Source organism: Gossypium hirsutum, chromosome D04 (assembly GCF_007990345.1).
Source record: "Gossypium hirsutum isolate 1008001.06 chromosome D04, Gossypium_hirsutum_v2.1, whole genome shotgun sequence".
NCBI classification, from domain to species: Eukaryota; Viridiplantae; Streptophyta; class Magnoliopsida; order Malvales; family Malvaceae; genus Gossypium; species Gossypium hirsutum.
The window spans coordinates 2,231,903-2,257,935 of record NC_053440.1 but is presented as its reverse complement, the minus strand read 5'-3'; the positions used below and the strand labels follow the sequence as shown (position 1 = coordinate 2,257,935).

Genomic DNA, 26,033 nt, shown 5'->3' with positions numbered 1-26,033 from the left:
GCCAAATGTGTAAACGATATCCATGAACATATATCATAGGACTTTATTATGAGGTTGTTGCACCTAAATGGACTCCTTATCATATCAAGAGTGCGTTCACACTTAGGGTGCGTTTGGTTCGCTGTATTGGATTAGAGGTGTATTAGATTAGAGGTGTATTGGGATTAGAGGTGTATTGGATTAGAGGTGTAATAGCTAATCCACTGTTTGGTTGAATATAATGGAATAGAGGCGTAATAGTAATCTTGTGTTTGGTTGAATGGAATAGAGGTGTAATAGCATAATGGAAAAAACTAAAATGACTAGAATACCCTTAGCATAAAATTGTTTTGGTAAATGATTATTGTTATTGTTATTTAAATTTTAATAAGATTATTATTATCAGTAATAAATATTTTAATCATATTTAAACATAATTATAATTAAATATATTTTAATTAAAATATATAATTTAATAAAATTCTTAATAATCAATATTCTTATATGAATTTACTCAAATCATAATATATGATACTATAAAATATAAATTAACATAATTATTAAATATATTATAATTAAAATATATAATTTAATAAAATTCTTAATAATCAATATTCTTATATGAATTTACTCAAATCATAATATATGATACTATAAAATATAAATTAACATAATTATTATTAAATATATTATAATTAAAATATATAATTTAATAAAATTCTTAATAATTAATATTCTTATATGAATTTACTCAAATCATAATATATTATACTATAAAATATAATTTTAAATAATTAAAATTAAATATATTTTAATTAAAATATATGATTTAATAAAATTTAAAATAATTATAACTAATAAATTATCTTATATGAATTTGTATAATTTAATAATATATAATTTCATAAAATTCTTGATAATAAATTTTCTTATATGAATTTATACAATTTAAAATAATTAATATTAAATTTAATTTAATAATGATATATAATTTCATAAAATTACTCAAATCAAAATATAACTTGAGAATTATATTCTGGATAAACATAATTAACTTATATTAAGAAAAGGTTAGATGAAATAATCTTATATACAATCAATGTATCAAATATAAATTTTATAAAAATAATTGAGAGAACAAACAAATTAAAAATGAGAGCAACTAGGTTTTATGTATATATATATGTACGTAGTCCATGTTAGGGGCTAGAGAATTAAGAGGCAAAGAGCTATATTGGTTTTGGAATGAAAAAATTGGTACAAACTGCAATAAAAGCTGAAATTAGGGGAAGAAAAAGCTAAAGTCCACAATGTAGGTAAAGGAATTGATTAATACAACAAACATAGATGTTTGTGGGAACCCATGGTTTATTTTTCAGCATCTGCTTATAATTTTGTGTCATTAAATTTATGATAAAAATTTCTTTTAATTCTTTTTTCATCAATTAATTTGGGGGTACCATTCTAGGCCAATGCCCACATGTCTTCATTTATTGCTATTATTTTGCTCTTTCATCATTTGTGGTTCTCTTGGTTACTTCCCCATCTTTTTAGGTACCATGAATATACCATTCCTTCATGCAAATTTTTATTTGAGCTTAGAGTTAGCACAATTTATTTTAATAATGTTTAAATTTGAACGAGATCTTTGAAAGTATCAAAATCGTTAAATAAAGATCATAATTGATATTAATACAAGAATTGGTACTAAAGTTTGATGTCCTTTTTAAATTATAACGATCTCATCATTTTTTGATCCATGTAGTACTCACATTTTTTTATATTAATACAAAAATTGGTACACCATTATCTTTAAGTATCAAAATATTTATCAAATACAAATAATAGATTAAAAAGAAAAAACACAAGTACCAAATTATATATTGCTCCTTTTTATAACAATATTATGTCCATGAATTTGTAATGTACAAGTACTTTACCTACAAGATTGAAATCATAAGGTCTTTGATATCTATGTAACTGACCATGTGTATGTTTAATTATTTTAGAAAAAATGGAATACTTGAAAGATATTGAAGTATCAGTATCTTCATACATATATCCAAACATACGCTACACATACATATTTCAAAAAGAGTGAAATGTAAAAGCAACATATAGGAAAAAAACTCTCTTAGTTTCATAATTCCACACCAACTTGGAGATCAAATTAGCAGTAAATGTACTTGGGTGTTAATTCATTTCAAACTAGTCGTATTAACACACATTCAATATTTATATATATTAAAACATAATTTAGAGAATAGAGGATCATTCACGAAATTAGTCTGTCTCCATTCATTTATCAGTGAGCAAACATTTCAAAGCATTCAAAGTTGAAGTAGTCAAGTCAGTTTTAAAGATGATTAACAAACCTGCTCCCTTCATACTTTTCAGTAAAAAAGATCGAAAAAGGTAAATTTCATAAATAAAAAAAATACATTAACAGATAATGTATGCATTTCTCATTATTATAGAAGGAATTACAGTTACCTTACCCATTTAGGCTCTAATTAACCTGCTAGTGCATCACTAATGAAGGTATCTCAACTTTGATTAATTACTTGTTTTCTATGTTATCAAGATACTGATGCAAGTGGTTTTCAAATTTCAACATCCTAATAACATGGTATTACCCAAGTTTATTCTGGTTTATCAGGTTTAGGTAAGATCAAAATGGAGACTCCATTGCACTCACCAAAGCAAGAAGGCAGGTAAAGGATAATCTGCAAGATCTCTCATATTCCCTATTCACTCGCTAGATACTTTTCCTAATAACAGTTACTTTCTGTGTCATATTGTTTCCATGAATTGCATACTTCATGAATCTATTTTCCATTTAAAATGGTACTTTTATTTGCAAGCAGCAATTAATTGATTCTCTAAATTCAAATTTGTGGTTTACCTACATCATAAAAGAAGGGAATATAAGATTTCCAAAGAAAATAAATATGTTTATCACCAGCCTGGAATTCTTTTTGATAGGTATGATATGATGTGTAAGAAAATCTGGTTACACTCCAAAGTTAATTTTTTGTTGAGGTATGGACTGGTAAAGTGCGACATTACTTATATAACTGATATGAGACATTTAACTGGTGTAAGATGTATTTGAGGTGTGCCTGAGAATAATCCTTCTATCATTCTTACAAATTTCTATCATTCTTACCACAGTATGCTTTTCTTAAGCCTAACCAACAACACAAAACACATCAACAAACAACAGACAACAGTATCAACAATATGCATAATAACACTACAATTCAATAGCCCCATCCATCCATATTAAAGCAAACAACACTATCAACAAACAATAGTATGCATTTCTTAAGCCTAACCAACAACAGACAACAGTCATCAATTCTTAAGCCAAGGCACCTTATCAACAAACAACAATCATCAATTCTTAAGCCTAATCCAAAAATTGTTTCTCCGGAACGGAATGCTGTCCTATGCAGAAGAGTATACATGCAATCGGGGAAAACTACATTTCAATTGGACATGCAATACAAACAAAATAACCATGGAAAACTAACCTGTAAATGAGAAAATCAGGGCACAGTGAGATGAAAAAGAACTTGTAATGAGAAAAGGGGAAACCGATTACATGCAGTTACCGATTAATGAGAAAAGGGCACTAACAAGGCAGTGATTCAAATCTGCTAACATGCAGAAAAAACAAAAGACAGTAACAAGGTTGATAGAGAGTTATAAACCTACCTTTCAGTTGCAGTAACTCAAAAATCAGCAGAAACTGGCAAATCGGCAGAAAAGAAAAGAAAAGAAACAAAGGGAGCAAATCGACAGAAAAGAAAAGAAAATAAACAGAGGGCAGAAAAGAAAAGAAAAGAAACGAAGGGAGCAAATTGGAAGAAAAGAAAAGAAAATAAACAGAGGGCAGAAAAGAAAAGAAACGGAGGGAGCAAATCGGCAGAGGCTAGAAGGAACAGAAGAGAAACAAAGGGGAAGCTGATGGGAGGGTAAAACAGGGATGGTTTACTGAAGCGGCGCCTAATCTGGGCAAAAGGGATGGATTACAAATCGGTGAATTTCACCGATTAAGTCAGTAATGGATTACAATGGTATTAGCAATACCATGAACCAAACATAGGAATAAGAGGGGATTAGGTGGGGCCACTGATTAGGGATGTATTGGCTATGTTATAAGAAAAAAACAATATTTCTGATTAACATTAATAAAAATCAGAAATCAGGTGATCAATCACTAGCTTTTAAACGAAACATGAAATGTATATCAATGAGTCAATATACCATTGAATGAAAATGCAGTGAGTATAGAGATACAAGATGATCAAATCTCTACTTACTCTGCCTATGTCATGAGCACCAATGCCAGAAACTAAACAATGAAGCTGAATGATGTCCATCACTGATCCTATGAATTAAAACCAAGCAATAACAAGTCAACTGTCAAAAAAGAATTAAAGTATGAATCTTAATATCTGAATTCGGGTGCCCACCATGTCCTCCTATGGATACTTTTATGAAATCCAAAGCAGAACCTTTTTGTTACTCTATGTTGGAAATTTGGCAGCAAGTATCAACAGATTTGCAAAGCAAAACCAATGAAAAATCGAAGCAAAAAGAAATGAAAAGAAAGCAGCAAGCAAGACTTGAATACACAGCAAAAATTGTAACTGAACAACCATCTCCATTTCAGTTGCTTTGCTGTTGCTGATCTTGACAGTAGCTGGCAAAGCAGGCAACGTATGTTTAATGTTTTTCTAAGATTTCTCGTGTATTAGAGGATTTTTCATGTATTATACATCTATGTACCATTGATGTAAACCAGATCCAGTATCTTATACTTTGTCCAGGTCAAAGTATCCTGGACCTTTGACTCTTATATACTGGGATTCAAACTCAGGTGCGTGTAAAAGGATACTTGGAAGATAGAATCAAGGTGATTATTAGTGATCAGGGAAGTATATGTCCTAGAATTGTTCTTTAAAGCATTCTAAGCCATTGCATTTACGTACTGAAAGCAAACAAGAAACCAAAAAGAAAAAGGGTTACAGGCACTTAAAGTCTACAAGATAACAAGATAACAAACAACAACTAACAGAATGTAGCAAGAGAATCATCTTATTGACTAAGCTGTCCGCCTTTAGCAGACAATCCAATTCATAGAAGTATCATGATTGTGTCTATAAAGAAGAACAGTATGATAGAGAGAAATGGTTTAAATTGTTAGTAAAATATCTTCTTGGTTTTATTGAACTTCTGACACCTCTGCCCACTATACTTGTACTACAATACATTCTTGGCAATATAAAATTGTCATAACATTGTAGGACACAGATCTGAACTCCAAGCAACCAATAGCACAGTTATATACCATCTTGAAAGACTCACCCAATTTAAACTTCAATGAACGTCTATCACGGTAATTTTAAGACCCTGCTTCATATAAAGCATAAAACTAGAGTAGCAGTAACAAAACTAAGGAATATAACAGAGAGCAAAGCAACCACCTACCAGGTTTCGCGATAACCTCTTCTTGAGGCTTCAACATTATCTTCTAAAAGAAAGAACCAATACCAAGATTGAAATAAGTAAAGGTTTCAAAACCTAGACATGGGGTCTCATAGGCATAAATTCAATGAAATATTCTAGATAAAAGCTTGGAACATGGAAGTACCTGAAGTATTTGAGCCTCACCACCCAATATTTGAAATGGGATCACAGCATCTTGCTGACTCTACACAACTTTATACCAAAAAGAGACTATTATGGATATATATATATATATATAAGATACATTTACACACACATGCTGAGGCATTTAGACTACACAAGATTAACATTCTAATTTCCACTAAAGCTAACAAAATATTTGTTGTTCACCGAATTCAACACTTATACTAGCTACTTTCACAGTTTGATCACTGAAGTCTTAGGAATAAACAACGTGATATAAAAAATTATTACAAACGGATCAACTTCAACAGTGAAATCAAAGTCAAGTCTATTTAAAGGAACCTCAATCATTATTTCTCAACGATGCGAGTTAAACATAACAGATCAAATGGCATAACATAACCTAAATTCCATTGAAATGCAAGCCAGTTGCAAAGAAACAAGGTTGAGTCTCCTCAGTTTTACCTTAAATTTATCATGAAACAAACAGAAAACCGATACAAGAGTAAAAAGAGTTTTGCGAAAAAATAAAATATTACCTGATAAACGTAGGGTTGAAAAGGAGTAGAAAGAAAAGGGGCAACCATTGAATGATCTCGAATTTGAAATCAAATCCTTGAAGTTTTCGAGGTTTTAATCTGAAATATAATTCAGAAGGGAAAATGAAATTAAAAAACAAAATTCACTGTTCCACTTCTGTTCTTTGTCGAAGCGGTCGATGGACGAGCTGACATTGACTGGTTGTAAAGAAAAAGAAAAGAAAAGAAAAGGTTGAGAGACAGAGGGAGCAAATCGGTTGAAACTTGAGCAAATCGGTAGAAGGCAGAAGGAAGGAAGAGGAGACGCAATGGGGAAGCCAATCGGGAGGGTAAAATAGGTAGGGTAAACGAAGCAGCACCTAAACTGAGCTTTGGGGATGTATTACAAATCGGTGGATTTCACCGATTAGCTCAGGAATGTATTACACCCGTAATAGCATTACCATGAACCAAACAAGGGAATAAAGGGGGCTTAAGTGGGGCCCACCGATTAGGTTACTTCCATTTCTTCTGCTTTGGTGAAACACCTTTCGTGGAACATCTCTTGAAACACAAGATGATGGTTGTTTTTGGATAATGGTTATTATGACTTGTTCCAAAAGTGAATTGCTTTCAACATAGTTGTTTTTAATGTAAAGGTTATTCCGAACTTTAGTTGTTCTTAACAAGAGTTGTTTTCAAATAACAACTACACTGGATGGCAATCATTCTAACTAAAGCCTTGCTCTGAACATAGCAATTCTTGAACAATAGTTGCATACCTATTGTAAACAAGAGTTATTGTTTCGAAAGAGATATTAAATGAAATGAAGATGCTAGTAGTTCTACTTAAGTAGCACAATTTTCTGATATTAGTATGTTACAAAAAAATAAAATGTTAATAACTAAAATTGGGAATCTACACCGGTCAAAACCAAAGCTTGAAAAGAGAAAAACTACCCTCGTCACGACGCTGGAAGCCGAGGGAAAAGAAGAGGGCGAGAATTGTAATTATAATGCTGAGAACTGAAGAGGGAGGAGTAACTGACTAATGAAGCAAGAATTATTGCTCTGCTAGTGCTTAATCACACTTAAGGTTGTAGATAGGCCATCGCCTCTGCTACCAAAGGATTTACGGTGCTCTCGTTTTGATGCATGCATGCCGCCTTAAACTGCTCTGCTCTTCTCCATCCCCGTACTTGCTTTATATTTAAATTTAAAGGAGAAGACATCTACTTGTTCGTTTAATTACCAAGTAAAAGATGTAATCTTTTCCTCTCCCATCCAAATCCAACCATACAAGTAACTATTAGTATAATCCCTACCTCAGTTGTTTATAGTAGAATTCCAACAACATTCCTTTTCCTTTTAGTATATATACCAAATTCATGAAAGTATTTGGTCAATATCGACATACATACTAATACTGCGATCTTACCAAATTCTAAAAGTCATAGTTACATAGATGTTTAGACATTGTTCCCATACCATTGGCTGCATGTTATTACCATTCCCATCTTTTCCATCAAAATATGGATTCAACTAGAGGTGCTTATGGGCCGGGCCGGGCCAGGCCCGGAAAAAATTTCGGCCTGCTAACTAGGCCCAGGCCCGGCCCATATTTCGGGCCTATTTTCTACCCAAACCCTCCCAAATTCCGGGCGGGCCTTCGAACCAGGCCGGGCGGCCCTGCCCATGAGCACCTCTAGATTCAACAAACGCCCTTGAAACCTCCACACAAAGATTGGGGTTGCTGGATGCAAATTCTTCATACTTTTGCGACGAAACTATGCTCTTCATGTTCCGGACGATGAAGTTCAAAGTTGTTTCCTTCAGTTTCTTCTTCGAATACAAATTCGATAAATCTAAAATATCGAGAGCATTCGATGCATTCAAGGAATTCAGCATGTATCGCTCGCACGACTCTTGTAAGTACGGAATCTCATACTTATCAGCTGCAGCACATAACGCATAAACATGATTCTTAAACTTATCGGCAGGCAAATCCCCAGTGTAAAGAAACTCTAGGAGGGACTTGAGCTCTTCGGTGCTTAATTCTGATAGAGTGATCGTATCAGTATCGGTCGGTGGAGCCTTCCAGTTGTCTGAGCTTAGTATGTTCTTAAAGATTTCTGATCTTGCTGCCTACACATCGGTCAATCCATGATCAATGTTCAGTCCGAGGAGTCAAAAGTAACATAATCTGGGAAAGAAATAGTTAGGGCCTGTTTAGTGTTTACCAGTAAAGATCTGTGCGCTGAAATGCAGGGGCCATTGTTAGGCTTAAGCTTTATATCAGTGTGAATTTGGTCCTTGAAAGCCACCATAAATCCACTTAAGAAACTTATTCTCTTTCTCAAATCATCTTCAGTATCCGTCAATGGTTTCTAGAAATATAGACAGAAACAGAGTAAAACAAGATTGACAAGGATATCGCAAAATTTGGAAAAGAGAAGAAGACATTATTACCTCGTTCACGGGTGTCGTGAATATTGACTTTGCGCTGAGATAAGCAAAGAAAGAAAACGGTAAATCGCCGAGGTAAATCCCTTAAACACACTTTTTTGGACGCCGTGAGGCAATTAGTTAACACTTGTGTTAGCTAACAAGCAACGCAGGGGGCCTATCAAATATATCAACAACAAAGAAAACAGACAACAGACATGGGTAATTCAACAAACATAAGCTTATTAAACCCTTGTATGCATGTAATTATCTATTTCTTTCACAAAAAAAAGGCAACAAGAAGAGGGTGATTCAAGCAGCAGCGAAGGGTTACAAAATGTAGCAGCAGATAGTTAGAAAGAAGGGTATCAATACCTTCTACTGGAGAAAGAAGAAGCCGAAGATGAAGAGCCGAATGATGCAGTAGAAGATGAAAAGCCGAAGCCAGGAGCTGTCGATGAAGTAGAAGATGAAAAGCTCGATGGATTAGAAGATGAAAAGCTCGATGGAAAAGAAGATGAAAAGCCGAAGTTGAATGCAGAAGACATTCCTTTCTCTTTTGTATTTCCTACTTCCTTCTGATCGTTTTAGATTAAAAACCAATAACTCTTTGCAGTGGCTGCTCTGGTGGTGGGGGCTTTTATAAGTGAAACTTCTAAATGGTTAAAATATGAAATAAGTCTTTGTATTTTTCATAAATTTAGAATTTAGTCCTTATACTTTTAATTTTAAAATTTTATTCTCTTTCCTTTTCAGATTTCAAAATTTAGGTTAAACTATTAACATCTTTTGTTTAATTTTATATTGAAGCTAAAAATATGTCTTAAGTGCATGTACTGTTCACAAATTTAGAATTTACTCACCTTATATAAAAAAAACATAATGTGCTTCAACGCACTCAAACTCACATTCTCCTATACTAACAATAATATTGATGCCAATTGAGTCACCTTAATGGGTGTTAAGCATAATTGATATCATCATTATTGTTAGTATAAGAGAACATGAGTTCGAATGCGCTGAAGCACATTAATGCTGATGCTCAACAATAATGTGCTCTTCACGAATTTGAAATTTAGTCACGTCATATATATTTGGATTAGATTAATTTCAATTATACATTAATCCCAAAATGATACTCAACACCATCTTTTAATAGCTTTAGTTTCATATTTAAATTAGAATACATATATTTATCATAATTTTTAGTTTCATAAAATACAATTAATTTTTTAATTAAATATATTTGGAGTGATATATATCATTTTGCTAATTTTAATGTAACTTTCAAAATTTTAATTATGTTAAAGAGCTAATTTGCATGTTGGTGTTTAAAATTGTTTCATTCTCTTTACAGAATCAAAAATTTAATCAATCTGATATGTACCAAATAACCAAAAATAGAAAGAAACGTTGTAATCCTGTCAGCTCCGTCCCTGTTTCCATCGTCAACAAAAATGTTAACGGTTTAGTGACTAAAACGTAACATTTCAAAAATAAGTGACTAAAATATAACTTGAACTATTTTAATAAGTTTAATCCTTTAGGGTAAAAAATGAGGACGTGCCACTGACATTTCCTTCCTTGCTAAGAAAGTTAGTGGAATTGGCTTTTCTTAGTTTTTCGAGAAAGAGTGAATAATTGATACTTTTAAAGCTAAAAAGGGGATTTGTTCAAAAGTAGTGTTGTCCAGCTGGTAATTTAGGTTTTGCGTTAGAATAAGGTATTTTTGCTTCAATTTAAATATTTTTAATATTTCATTATAAAATAATTAATTTGCGTCTATCAGGACCCAACATCGAGTTCAAAAAAGAAAAAGTTTAGATGGATTAAATTAATCTTTTTTATTTATTATATCTAAATCTTATCTTAACAACAAAATTCTTTTACTAAAAGAATTAAGATTTCTTCAATCGTTAGTATATTAAAGACAATTTTTTTCAATTTTGAATTTATATATAAAAATTTAGTACCAAAAAACAACTATATTATGTATATATAAAGAAAAAGCAACATTAAAAGCTATGTGGATGCTTAACCAAATATTGTTTTTGATATATAGTATAAATTTAAGGTTTAACATAGTGGATTAATGTAAATTTTTTGGGGTTTTTTTACCCCATTAATACAGAAAAGAAATATTGATTCAAATGGTATCCTAATCCGATTATTTATCGCGTTTGCAATAGTGATAATGGGTGGTGCTTGACAAGGTGGCTATACTGCCCAAAATATTCTACAATCATCATGTTATCATTAGGTCATAACTGGGTTAAAAAAATCATATTTTATTATTGAACACCCCCTAATCCTAAACCGTCGCCGGAACAGGATTACGAGGTATTACCGGACATATTAAACAATTTACAAATAATTCTTAAATAATAACCAACATATTAAAATAAATAAAAAATTCTTATGTTTGTTTACCAATTGACTTTATTTCATTTTTTTATGTTATATATTTTTATATTTTTTTATAAAAATTTCGGCAGCATTTCTGCTTATTTTTATATAAAACCTCCTGCAATTAAAATTATAACATTTTCAAATATAATCAAATCGACCAATTCATGTCACATTCTCATTTTCTATTCTAAATACCTTCTAATCAAACTCAATCAACATAATATCAATTTAAATTTTACAATGTACTAATTAAATAAAAATAGATAAACTTCTTTCATTATAATTCATAAACTTGTAATACTAACATTTTTAACCATTTATATTAAAACATAATAATCTTTATACACATTCTATGTACATGCCACATTGCTAAAAGAAAGTATACATCACCAAAGTTATGCTGAAGCCGGGATTAATCTGGATGCTGAACCGGGACCTTTGACTTCTATCGACCTGTGCACGGAAACAACCGTACGCTGAGTATTTTATACTCAGTGGTATTACCATAATTCAAATTATAAAAATAATAAACATATAATGCATAAATCTTATATACAGATTTTAATTCAATATCTCAACAGTAGCAATTCATCAATTAATATCATACATCTACAATTTGATTTTTAGACATATCATGAACCTTAGGTTCATTTCTTAATCTCATATCACATTTCAATTCATAATTCAACTTTTTCATTTCATTTCAGTAGCGCATTTGATTAACTCGTTCTGTTTATCATTTCATTATTTACCCTATTAACAAAACTCGGACTTTGGCGGATACACGGATCCAACCAAACACACCAGAATGGCACCCAGTGCCTCATCAGATAGTTCGAAGTAATAGTTGACCCCCAGTGTCTCATCGGCAAAGCCGAAGAAAGTTGGTACCCAGTACCTCATCGAATCTATTCGAAGAAATATAGTGACACCCAGTGTCTCATCGACTCGAGGTCAAAGTATCCCTGAACTCTTCCAATCCTAAGGTATGCCAACTATATCTGACTCAGCCCGACTAGTTAATAGGGTCTCCAAATTCACATTTCAATTCAATTTCACTTTTTCACTTTCAATCACAATTCGATTCAAAATTCACTTTTCCATTTTCAAGTCAATATTCCTTTCAATACCAATACATATTTCAGATATTCACATATAAACATACTTTGATTCAATTCAAACAACTTTTCAATCAATACACAATTCACATATTCATACATAATCATAATTTAATTCACTTTTATTCAATTCATATTTTTAATTCATTTTCCAATCAAATTCAAATCACTAATTATTTTTCAATCAACAAACAATTTAATTATTAATTCACATTAACTATTCAATTTAAATCTCACTCATAATAATAATAATAATAATAATAATACTTACCTCACATTTTATTTACCAAACATATAAATTAAATTTAACATTTAATAATAAATAACTTGAATTATAGTAATACAAACCGGAATTCTCCTCGGATTTAATCCTCGACGATCTTTTCTTTTCCTTTTTGGGCCGATGCTTCAGGCTCGATATTAGCTATGAACAATTAAAATAATTTCACAATCATTAACACAAAACAATTTAATTGCTGAAATTTTTATCTAACTTTTACTTTAATTCTAATTTAATCCTAACTAAACATATAAATTTTTCTTTCTCAATTCATACCTTTTTACTACTTAATTTCTTACCAAACTCACATTTAACTATCTAATTTTTATCATTTTTTCATAATTTCGAATTTCTCTCAATTTAGTCCCTAAAACATAAAAGTTATAGTTTCTTTTACAATTTAATCCCTTTATCAATTCTAACTTAAAATTCATTCAATTAAATCCCTAATTCAACAATTTATTCAACATGAACCATACTTAAAAACCTATAAACTTTCAAAACCTCAACTTAATTTCATCAAAACTCTACTCTAAAGCTTCTAAAACATCAAAATTAAAAGAAAAGGGCTTAATTGACTTACTAAATTAAATTTCAAGCTTCAAAAACCCTATTTTCCCTTTTTCTTTCTTTTTCTTCTTTGTTTCCGATGTTTCGTTTGCTTCTCTGTTTCTTTTCTTCTTTGTTTCTTTCTTTTACTTTCTTTTATTTTATGTTTTGTTTATTATTTAATAAATGTAATATTTTAATAATATAATATAATAATATTTTCTTATATAATAAGTAATGACAAAATTTTACTACGAGTGTATTTTTACGATTATTATCATGACACATGTGTAAATTACTACCATACATTTGTCACCATCTTATTTATTTTATAATATAATAATAATAACAATAATAATTTAATAACATATTTTAACACATAAAAAATCTTAAATTTTTATGCTTATGCCGCATCAAATTTGGCAATTGGCATAATTGCCTATTTAGTCCTTATTATTTTCTTTTAATCTATAATTAAACTTTCACTTCTATTGCAATTTAATCCTTTTTCCTAATTACTCTTAATTAAGCTAAATTCACCTTTCTAAAACCTAATTAAATATACAACTAGTCTAGTAAATATTTCTAATAATTATTTTCAAACTCAGTTTACTAAGACGGAGGCCCGATATTATACTTTTTTGATGCCCGTGAATTTTGGGTCATTACAGGTGGAGGGTATTTATATGACGACATCAATATTACTCGCCAAAATATAGGTAAAATACGGGTTTGAATCGAGTTGGAGGGGTGAAGGTGACATTTCAGGCGACACCCAAATGGAGGCACTTTGTTAGGCAACACCCATGTGGAGGAGCGCTCTCAGCCGACACCAGACCTTATTAAAATGATGTCTTTTTAACCGTTTAGCAGTTAACTGATAAGAAGAAAGGAGAAAAAAAATTGTAGAAGAGGAGAAAAAAAAGAAGAATTCATAAGGTTAGTAGAACATTTATTTTATTTTATTATATTTTTACAGTAGAATCTTGTTTTTAAAATAATTATCGAGAAATTTAATAATTTTTACAGATTTAGTATTGAAGATGGATAATCAATTCTTCATATGTGTTTATTTCAATGGATTAATTTTAACAACAATAGTTAGTTGTATATTTAAATGTCGCCAACAAATAGTAATGAGACTTAATAGAAATGTGTTGGTTGATGGTAAGAAAGAAATGATCAGTGCAAAAATGGTTAGACGTTATGGGAGAAGTATCTCGAAACTATGCTACAAATTCTCAGTTTTGTCAAATCCCATCAAATTCACCGATATGGAATTTGTAGACGATGAAGACGTGGAGACAATGGTTGCACTTTATTGTCAGGATCGGAGTGGCCATACTGAATTGATTTAGTTCTTTGCTGAGTTAACTAATGTAACACCCCTTACCCGAGACCGTTGCCAGAGTCGAGCATGAAGTGTTACTTGACTTAACTTAAAAGTTCGGGGCATAAAAATTTACTTTCAAAATTAATTTCACCATTCACAATAAAGCTGTCCACCTGCGCAGTAGTTACTAAATTAATTATAACTCGAGTTAAGAAACTAGAAATTTAGATCCATAAATTTTTTGAAACTAGACTCATATATCTTCTTATCATAAAATTTTTAGAATTTTTGGTTTATCCAATTTGTACATTTTATTCTTTTAATTCTCCCCTATTTCACTGATTGACTATCCTAACCTCTCGTCACTAAAATTCAATTATCTCATTGTACAGACTTCATATGGTGCTTCCACTTATTTGTACTTAAAATAGACTCATTAAGGAATGCAGACATATAAATTATAACTCATAATTCCTTCTGTACAATTTTTAATGAATTTCTAAATTCAGAACAGGGGACTTCAAAAACCATTCTTACCCTGTCTCACTAAAATTCAAATATCTAAAAATATATAACTCTTTTGCTTATCTATTCATTTCATGTGAAAGTAGACTCATTCAGCTTTAATTTCATATCTCACTCAGCTTCTAATTCAATTCCCACCATTTTTGGTGATTTTTCAAATTTACAACAATGTTGCTGTCCAAAAACTGTTCCATTGCAATTTTATTATTATTATTTTTAAAAAAATTCAATATAACCCCTTTATTATTATCTAACCTTCCCTGCAATTTTCAAATCACAACCAATTTCAGTATCTCAACTACTTCATTTAAATGCTAATAAAGTTCAACCAATCAACCATTTCAAGCTAAAAACATGTATATTTCAATGTCTAACACAACCATCACATTCAGATTTACTTTGCATACTTAGTCATTAATTCTATTACTTTTTACTTCAATTCCCTATACATGCCATGTAAATCAAAAAGTTATTTAACAAAATCTATCGGAGTAAATCTGGATAGTGTGATTCTTGATGTAGATCCGATCCTCCGAACATATTTATATGTCAATCTACAAGAAACAATAAACACAGACAAGTAAGCTTATAGAAAGCTTAGTAAGTTCATAGGCATTTAAGATAAATCTTACCGAACTAATCATAATACTTCACATCTTATTATTCACTACACTTCCTGCCATACACAATATCCAATTGATGAAATCATTTAATTGAGCTCAATTTCAATAACTACGATAAATCTACCACTTGAATATGAGTCTATGTAACACTTACCGACTTTATCAAAATTAGTGAACGTCTTACAGAATTGAGTACTTCATTTCCTCGATGCCATAGTCCAACTATGGTCTTTCACATAATCACATAACACATACCGATGCCATAGCCCAGCTATGATCTTACACGGAATCACTTATCATTTATCTATTATCTCTGATCAGATAAGTGTAGCTAAGCTACCACTTATCACTTGTTACTTGTCACTGATCAGATAAGTGTAGCTAAGCTACCACTGATCACTTGTCACTTGTCACTGATCAGATAAGTGTAGCTAAGCTACCACTTATCACTTATCACTTGTCACTTGTCACTAATCAGATAAGTGTAGCTAAAGCTACCACTTATCACTGATCAGAAGTACTCAAATTCGACGTTCCGCTCAATTTGATCATTTATTCGGTTTTCGCATTGTTATTTTATTTTCAATCCATCAACAAATATATTTTATCATACACTATATAATTCATGAAATTAAAATTTAATCATTAAATTTCAGCCATATGAACTTACCTGACTACTTTGGAAAAGTTGCAGAAGTTTAGTGACTAATCGATAATTTTCTCATTTCCTCGTTTATCTTCGTATTCTTGATCTAAAATAAAAATTTATTCATTCATCAGCATCTAATTCAATTCTAATTAATTTCACAATTTATACCCCTTTAATTTTCGAAATTACACTTTTACCCCAAACTTTACGATTTTTACAATTTGGTCCCTACTCAATTAACCCTTCAAGTCATTTAATTTTTCTCAATTAACACCTTGTCCAACTGTTTTATACCACTGTATAGCTTTTGACATTCAAAACCGCAACACCAAACCCTAATTCAAAACTTTTTCACAATTAGGTCCCTAAAATCAATTTTTATCAAATTTACTTAATAAAATATTCATATAATAAAATTAAAGCTTTAATTCTATGTTAATTCATCATAAAAATTCAGCACTCATCAATGGTAACTCTCAAAATCAGCCATGAAATAAAAAACTAATGAAATAATTAGTTGGACCTAATTGTAAAAGGTATCAAAATCACAAAAATTAGAAGAAATAATCAAGAATTAAACTTACATGAGTCAAATATAGTAAAAACCAGCTTGTTTTAGACCTCCTATGGCGTTTTTCTGATAAATTGTGAAGAAATCTCTAGAGTTTTCACTTTTGACTTTGTTTTATATATTTAATTTGTAAAGTTTCCAATTTTGCCCTTGTTTCTCCTTACCATCTTGCTGATTTTTCTTGCCCAACCATCCAGCCCTTATAATTTTGGGCCTAATTGCCTTTTAAATCCCTCCTCATTAGTCACTTAAGCTATTTAATCACAATTTAACAAATTTTACACTATTTTCAATTTAGTCCTTTTTAGTTAATTGACTATCCAAATGTTAAAATTTTCTAACGAAAATTTAATACCAACTCAATGACACTCTATAAATATTTCTAAAAATATTTATAGCTCGATTTATGAGTTTGAGGTCTCTATACCTCATTTCTGATTCTAATTATTTTAATATTTATTCCTAGCACACTATTCACTATTTCAAAATTTTCCTAACTTCACATTTAACTTGTACTCACTAAATTAATAATATTTTCTACTCATTTTTCAGATTTAGTGATCTCGAATCACCATTCCGACACCACTGAAAATTCAGGCCATTACAACAAATGTAGAGCCAGGTGAAGATTTCACTCCATTAAGTGAAGAATAAAAAGTTTAAGCTTCGTGCAAAAAGGTTTTGAGAGCGTCTATTGATAGAAGATTGTCTATACACAGGTTCAACATTGATCTTAATGCTCCACTTGCATCTAAGAACCTTAACCTAGGTCTCTGTATATAAATACATTCGGTGTTGATTGAGACCGATGCAGATGGTGAAGATGGAAATGATAATAATGGTTCTTCTGATCATGAAGTTGAAGATTATAATGATCCTGATCTAGACGAGGTCTCGGATGATAACAACGATGAATGCATGAATGACGATGGAAATGTTTATGCGTCTTCAATTGGGAACCTAAGTCGAGGCATTGTCATACACAATAATCTTGAGGCCCACATGTCGATTGTAGATTCCAATGAAACACATGCATCCGAGTTCCTTGAATATCTCGATATACTACTTGCTCATCGATTGGCCGTAGATCCCGAACATGAGGAGTTGTTTGTGTTGGAAAAATAGATTTTGAAAACACAGCGAAAAATAAATTTAGGGAAAAGCCAAAGATTTAAATTTTTTTTCTAAAACAAGATATTGGTTATGATATTTAAAGTAATAAACACTTAATCAAAATTGTACATTTTCGATTCATCTAGGATGAGAGCTTTGACCGAGTAATCTTCTCTACTATCTTCAAGCTCGCGTTTGCCGAGTGTAGGCTCATTTTGAATCATAAAATTTTTACAAAAATTACCAGTGGGGTAATTTTGTAATATCTCTAAACTTTTGGGTCAAATTGTAAGTCAAAAAAATATCTACAAATTTTTTGGAATAATCTCTTCAGAAAATTTTCTCTATACAACTTTCTCTTGAATTTAAGTGCGTGTAAATAATGACCCACGACTCTTTTTATATAGAGAGAATTTAAAGATTGCAATTATGATTAAACTTACTCGTTTTAATATTAAATTAATATAATATTTATAAAGATAAATATTAGATTAAATTTAACATTAAATCTTATTAAAATAATAGAATGTTTTTCTACAAGATAAATGTCGAAACCACTTTTTGAAAACAAAAATTAGTTGTCGACTTTAAAAATAAAAATTAGAGTCGCCACCGATCCTTTATTGAGGTGTGATTGGCTCACCTTAAGAACAATTTTGGTCTGCAAAATTTGAGAAAACAGGTTCGGGATTCGATTACGTACGAGGAAGGTTTAGCACCCTCATAACTCCCATTGATTGTTTAATGTCTTAGTGTCAAAATTTTGAAAAGATTTTAAAATACGATCCTTTTAACTTGAATAAATTGAATTAAATAATAAAACACTCTTATTTCAAAGAAATAAAATGTCACACCCAGTGAGTTATGGCGCAACATTTTTAATCTTCAAAATTAAGTTTATCTTTTGACTTCTAAAACTCATGCATTTTGAGAAGGATATTTGGTTATTTAGGTCGAACGAAAAATCAGAACCGAATAAGTTAGGGTTCAATCTCTCGAAATTTCCTAAACGCCGAATATTGCATTTATTTTTAGGAATCCAATGAGTTAGGATCCAACATTTTGAAATCCCGAAAAACTTTTATTTAAAATCTGTACGATTTTATTGAAAAAAAAGGGATGTTCGGCTACTTAAAATTAGCGAAATAAATTGAAAGGCCAGTAAGTTAGGGTACAATCTTTTCAAAAATTTTGGATGCCAAATGTTTTGAAAACTTATGGCTAAAACGATTTCAATGTTTAAATCAACTACAATCTTTTAAACAAGTGAAATGCAATTGGTTAATAATATGCAACATAAAAGGGATAACACATAAACCCAAAATGTACGCTATTGATTAATGAACGAACAATAGATAAAAATGCAAACAAGCCTAGCATTGATAATCTTAATCATCTATTGTGCAAATACTAACATTATCAACATTCAAAAAATAAACGAACTATCAATCTATTTTACAAGATACACTAAATACATAAAAAATAACAAGCAAAATAAGACATTTATTTTTTTAAAAATACATATAAAATGAAAGATTTAATTTAAATGATAATGTACGTATAATAACGCATATAAAAGCTGAAATAGATAAAATATAATGGAATAGGGCTTTAAAATATAAATTATATGTACATATTAAATAATAAAAAAATCTTTTACAAACATAAACATATTTAAATGTCCTTTAAATTAACATAATGATGTAAAATCAATACAAAAATAAAATAATAATATCACATGAGAGTTTTATTTTTTTTATAAAGAACAATTTAAAAAAAAAAGAAATAACAAAATGTGAAAATGAATTTTATAAATAAAATGAAAACATTAAGATATGTACAAATTATGATTAAAACAATAAAATAAATATGAGATAACTTTAAATAATAATACATAGTAACTTTAAAATAATAATACACAATAATTTTAAAACAATAATACATAATAGATTTAAAACAACATACATAATGAACTTAAAATAATAAAACACAAATTCTATAACAGTGACTGATAAATTTATAATAATAATATACAATAAATTAAGATTAGTAATAAATTTTAAATGACGTTATGTTTTAACATCAAACCATTATTAGAATTAAAATTAAATATATCAAGAATAATGGAAAAAAAATGATTAAATAAAATAGGAAACAAGCAAACTCAAACAGACTAAAGGATTAAATTAAAATCATAACAGAACCGGAAGGAGAAAAACAAAAATAAATCAAAATGGAGGGCAAATATGCAATGTGCGTGTAACATGGAGGGCCAATTCGGAAATATTCCTAGCCCTCCAAAACGCAGCGTTGCATTGGAGTAAAATGAAATCCGATCAAACTACAGGGCCAATTTCAAATTAAAGAGAAAACATAATTGAAATGATAAAGGAAATCAGAGGGGCTAATGGTGCTAATACCCCATCAGGCCTAAAACACGCGGGTCTCAGCCGCATCTGGGTCGGGTCATCGGGTATGGCTCAATATCGTGTCGTTTTGGAGCCATTGAAAATTGGCTTAAAATGACGTTGTTTTCGAGGCTATATAACGGTCAGAATCCCATTTGCCATTTCGAAATCGCGCCGCAGCCCTCGTCCTCTCCTCCGTCATTCAGACCCCTTTCCATTCCGATTACGACGAAAGGAAGAGGTATTCCGACGGTGCTCACGACGGTAAGTCCTTCTTTGCTTTTTTTTCTTTTCGTTTTATGCATAGAAAAAAACAATGAATCAAAGAAATAAAAGAAGAAAAAAATTGATAGCCGAAGAATCACCTTAAACGAGTGAAGTATTTTTATTGCTTTTTTGATTTCTTTTTTTTGCTGATTCAATAATCGTGGGTTCCTTTACAAATTTTCGTTTGGCTTTATATAGCCTAAAATGTAAAAATAATAAAAATACAGTATGTTCTTTTTTTTTTCTTGTTCGTTAGTCCATTTGCTGCTTTTGTTGTTTTATGTTGCAAGTACGGCTTGGAGGGAGGGTGGCGTGGAGGCACACGTGTGAGAGCAGAGGCTGGTGTGCGGTCATGCGACGCCTAGGGCCTTTCTGCCTAGGGTTTTCTAATTTTGGTGTTTGGGGCTTAGGTGATTTGGGCCAAATTTTGTAATATGGACTGTTATATTTAGTTATATTTATTTTATAAAATTAGGCTGGGCAAATTGGGTGATTGTGAATCTGCCAAATTAGGCTGGCCAAACCGAAAAGTTAAGTGACTAAAACGGAAGTACTCTCATAGTTTGGGTGGTTATCTATATAATTTATCCAATAAATAAATAAAACTAAAATAATTGACAATTTGAAAACAAAAAGAAATTCCACATCTTTTGCCACGTGTCAAACATACATTAGTTATTTCTACCATCCCATAAAAATTGACAGTAATTTGTATTATGTTTGTCAAATTTACCCAAAAAAATCTTAAATATCAAATTAGAAAAGGAAAATGTTAAATTTATATATAAAATATTATATTAAGTGTTTTAAATATTGAAATTTGAATATAAAATTTATAATAAATGCTAACATTTAAATGGAACTTTAATGATTTTATTGTTTAGAAATAAAAAGTATGAATCAATTAAATAGAAAATTAAAGAATGAATTATATTTAATACTTAAAAATTAAAAAGAAAAATAGGAGTTAATGCCACCATCAAAATTCCAAATTCAACACTTGAACGAGGTCCTAATGTAGACATCTTTTCTCTCGTCGACCCAACTTGCTCTTTTTATTGTTTGACTTTATAGAGAGAAAATTTTACAAGACTTATCAATTGGTCAGTTACTACAGTCTTAAAAAGTTGGCAATTTATAAACATTATAGGAGTATTGATTTCGGAAGATGAATTCTTTCTTCATCATTCCTCAAAGTATTTATACGAGAGATTCATTTATTCACTGGTATAACGTGATTGGATAATCGTTCAATCTCGCCAAATGTGTAAAAGGATATCTATGAGCATATATCATAGGACCTTATTATTATGAGGTTGTTGCACCTAAATGGACTCCTTATCATATCAAGAGTGCGTTTACACTTAGAGAGTGTTCATACCTAAAGGTGGGTGAATGACTTCTTTTGAGAAGTGGGTGGCCTATCGAGGCATTACCTCAAATGGAGTCAATGAGGAGGTCAACAATGCGTTTGGTGCTAATATGTGTTTGAGTGACAGGGAGGCATAACAATGAAGTTGAATCCAATGAGATTAAAAATAATGGTGATGGTGAGGTTGAGCATTGTAACAGTGAAATTGAGTTCTATAGCAGTAAGATTTAAACTTATGATAAAAATATATATTTAAATTTAAACACAACCATAATGATAATTTAAGAATATAAAATAACTATAAAAGATATTACATTAAATTTTTCTACATGTAAAATAATTAACCAACTATTTCTCTATCATCAAAAGAAAAAGGGAGAGGAAATTAACCTGTGGTTGAATTGGTTGACTCTGGGATTTTTTGTAACATCACTTTTAGTCTTATATTTTCTTCTTTCACTTTATCCACATAAGCTTTTGCAGATTCAAGTTCATCCATTGATCAATATAATTATATTTTTTTCATTAATCATATATTAGAAGTTAGGGCTTTCAAAAATTTGAAATTTGAAATTTTATTTTTATTTTCCTAATTTTAACTAAAAACATTTAACCTTGCTTTTAAAAAAAAGTTATAGACCGGAACAAATTCAGTAACATTTAGCACAATGGCAGGTGGCTGTTGGTAAAGTGGAGAAAGGGAAATGTGGTTGATGATAAGGTTCAACAGAGAAAACAAATTGAGAGAATTTTAGAGAGAACTTTGAGAGTTAGAATGTCAAGTGCCAAAAGTCCTTTCACTAGTTGTGAAAATGCTTCTATCTATAGTGTCTCAGAAAATGAGAGTTACAAAGTTGACAATTAATAGGAATAATGGAATAAATTTTAGTTACAATGGAATTAATGGTTAAGAGGGGATGATGAAGAGTTTTGTTGGTGTTGATGATGGAAAATAGTGAAGAAGAGCTCACGAAAAGGTTAAAAGGATAACCACTTAACTACCTCCATATATGAAACACCAAGCCAAACTCTCTGAAACATCACAAGAGTGAAGATAACCCAATAATCTTGTCATTTTCCAGGTTAATTCCATTTCTTCTATTTTGGTGAAACACCTTTCGTGGAACATCTCTTGAAACACAAGATCATAGTTGTTTTTGAATAATGGTTATTATGACTTGTACCAAAAGTGAATTGCTTTCAACATTGTTGTTTTCAATGTTGAGGTTGTTCCGAACTTTAGTTGTTCTCAACAAGAGTTGTTTTCAAATAACAACTACACTGGATGACAATTGTTCTAACTAAAGCCTTGTTCTGAACATAACATAGCTATTTTCAAACAACAGTTGTATACCTATTGTAAACAAGAGTTATTGTTTCTGAAATATTTTTTATTATCTTACAAAAAAATAAAATGTCAATAGCCAAAACTGGGAATTTACGGCGGTCAAAACCAAAGCTTGAAAAGAGAAAAACTACCCTCGTCACGACGCTGGAAGCCGAGGAAAAGAAAGAGGGCGAGAATTGTAATTATAATGCTGAGAACTGAAGAGTGAAGAGGGAGGAGTCACTGAGTAATGAAGGAAGAATTATTGCTCTGCTAGTGCTTAATCACACTTAAGGTTGTAGACAGGCCATCGCCTTTGCTACCAAAGGATTTACGGTGCTCTCGTTTTGATGCATGCATGCCGCCTTAAACTGCTCTGCCCTTCTCTTCATGCTCTCTGTCAATCATCCCCGCACTTGCTTTATATTTAAATTTAAAGGAGAAGACATTTCTTTTAATTACCAAGTAAAAGATGTAATCATTTCCTCTCTCATCCAAATCCAACCATATATGTAACTATTAGTATAATCCCTACCTCAGTTGTTTATAGTAGAAGTCCAACAACATCCCTTTTAGTATATATACCAAATTCATGAAAGTATTTGGTCAATATCGACATACAGACTAATACTGCGATTCATCAAAAAGGATCATTTGTTCTAAAAGTCATAGTTACATAGATGTTTAGACATTGTTCCCATACCATTGGCTGCATGTTATTACCATTCCCATCTCTTCCATCAAAATTTGGCTTCAACAAACGCCCTTGAAACCTCAACACAAAGATGGGGGTTGCTGGATGCAAATTCTTCATACTTCTGCGACGAAACTATGCTCTTCATGTTCCGGACGATGAAGTTCAAAGTTGTTTCCTTCAGTTTCTTCTTCGGATACAAAATCGATATATCTAAAACATCGAGAGCGTTCGATGCATTCAAGGAATTCAGCATGTATCGCTCGCACGACTCTTGTAAGTACGGAATCTCATACTTATCAGCTGCAGCACATAACGCATAAACATGATTCTTAAACTTATCGGCAGGCAAATCCCCAGTGTAAAGAAACTCTAGGAGGGACTCGAGCTCTTCGGTGCTTAACTCTGATAGTGTGATCGTATCAGTATCGGTCGGTTGAGCCTTCCAGTTGTCTGAGCTTAGTATGTTCTTAAAGATTTCTGATCTTGCTGCCTACACATCGGTCAATCCATGATCAATGTTTCAGTCCGAGGGGTCAAAGCAACATAATCTGAGAAAGAAATAGTTAGGGCCTGTTTAGTGTTTACCAGTAAAGATTTGTGAGCTGAAATGCAGGGGCCATTGTTAGGCTTAAGCTTTATATCGGTGTGAATTTGGTCCTTGAAAGCCACCATAAATCCACTTAAGAAACTTACTCTTTCTCAAATCATCTTCAGTATCCGTCAATGGGTTCTTGAAATATAGACAGAAACAGAGTAAAACAAGATTGACAAGGATATCGCAAAATTTGGAAAAGAGAAGAAGACATTATTACCTCGTTCACGGGTGTAGTGACAGTTGACTTTGCGCTGAGATAAGCAAAGAAAGAAAACAGTAAATCGCGGAGGGAAATCCCTTAAACACACTTTTTTGGACGCCGTGAGGCAATTAGTTAACACTTGTGTTAGCTAACAAGCAACGCAGGGGGACTATCAAATATTTCAACAACAAAGAAAACAGACAACAGACGTGGATAATTCAACAAACATAAGCTTATTAACCCCTTATATGCATGTAATTATCTCTTTCTTTCAAAAAAAAAAAAAGGCAACAAGAGGGTGATTAAAGCAGCAGCGACGGGTTACAAAATGTAGCAGCAGAAAGTTAGAAAGAAGGGTATAAATAAACACCTTCTTCGGGAGAAAGAAGAAGGGTTTAAACACCTTCTACGGGAGAAAGAAGAAGGGTATAAAAACCTTCTACTGGGTGATGATTGGAAAGGATTTGGAGCCCCCCAACCAGCAGTTGTTCCTACAGACATAGACAACATTAGCTAAAATAGAAGTTGATGAAAATTTTTGCAAGACATGTTGTGAGGTTGTAAGGCAAAACCAGATAAGCTTGAAGTTGATGAAGGGAGTCCAGCGAATAAGCTTGAACCGGAGGAGGCAGAAGATGAAAAGACGAATGGATTGATTGATGGAGTAGAAGATGAAGAGCCGAAGCTTGAACTGGAGAAGGCAGGAGTTGATGAGCCGAATGGAGACAACATTTCTTTCTCTTTTTTATTTCCAAAACAATAACTGGTGGTGGGGGCTTTTATAAGTGAAACTCCATGTTAAAATATGAAATAAGTATTTGTATTTTTCATAAATTTAGAATTTATTTATTATATTTTTAATTTCAAAATTTTATTTTCTTTAGTTTTTAGATTTCAAAATTTAGGTTAAAATATTAACATCTTTTGTTTGATTTTACATTGAAACTAAAAATATGTCTTAAGTGTATGTACTGTTCACAAATTTAGAATTTACTCACCGTATATAAAAAGAAGCATAATGTGCTTTAACGCACTAAACCCACATCCTCCTATACTAACAATAATGTTGATGCCAATTGAGTCACCTTAATGAGTGTTGAGTGTAATTGACATCATCATTATTGTCAGTATAAGAGAACGTGAGTTCGAATGCGCTGAAGCACATTAATGCTGATGCTCAACAATAATGTACTCTTCACAAATTTGAAATTTAGTCACGATATATATATTTGGATTGGATTAATTTCAATTATACATTTTACCCAAAATGATACTCAACACCATCTTTTAATAGCTTTAGTTTCATATTTAAATTAGAATACATATATTTTTCATAATTTTTAGTTTCATAAATACAATTAATTTTTTAATTAAATAAATTTGAGTGATATA

The 26,033-nt window shown here is 31.1% G+C and overlaps 2 protein-coding genes across 4 annotated transcripts; both read right to left on the bottom strand.

Annotated features, from left to right (window-relative positions):
• Positions 1-7,503: 7,503 nt before the first annotated feature.
• Positions 7,504-25,388, bottom strand: LOC107936214 (BTB/POZ domain-containing protein At1g01640). 3 transcript variants are annotated; one of them, XM_041091631.1, is made up of 5 exons: positions 25,214-25,388; positions 25,078-25,132; positions 24,657-24,690; positions 8,399-8,545; positions 7,504-8,303 (listed from the first exon to the last, which is right to left on the bottom strand). In XM_041091631.1, the coding sequence occupies exons 1-5, from the start codon at positions 25,371-25,373 to the stop codon at positions 7,788-7,790; spliced, it is 912 nt and encodes a 303-aa protein (XP_040947565.1). In that variant the 5' UTR covers positions 25,374-25,388; the 3' UTR covers positions 7,504-7,787. The 3 variants fall into 3 exon arrangements, with proteins under 3 accessions (XP_040947565.1, XP_040947564.1, XP_016724394.1); XM_041091630.1 differs by having other exon boundaries at positions 25,012-25,132; positions 25,214-25,374; XM_016868905.2 differs by lacking the exons at positions 24,657-24,690; positions 25,078-25,132; positions 25,214-25,388 and adding exons at positions 8,628-8,661; positions 8,979-9,219.
• On the bottom strand, positions 23,704-24,540 carry LOC121216184 (BTB/POZ domain-containing protein At3g56230-like; the record flags this gene model as incomplete). The annotated part of the gene is made up of 2 exons (XM_041091528.1): positions 23,704-24,334; positions 24,430-24,540. Coding segments are annotated over 2 exons (558 nt in total), but the record flags the coding sequence as incomplete, so codon positions are not given.
• Positions 25,389-26,033: the final 645 nt, after the last annotated feature.

Bases quoted from the DNA above. Each gene is read 5' to 3' on its own strand.
- LOC107936214 (XM_041091630.1), bottom strand. From the start codon at position 25,373: ATGTTGTCTCCATTCGGCTCATCAACTCCTGCCTTCTCCAGTTCAAGC. The intron at 24,691-25,011 runs GTGTTTATTTAT...TGCTTATCTCAG, and splicing joins TCTTCTTTCTCCCGAAGAAG to CGCAAAGTCAACTGTCACTA. The intron at 8,546-24,656 runs GTAATAATGTCT...CTATATTTCTAG, and splicing joins TCACTACACCCGTGAACGAG to AAACCATTGACGGATACTGA.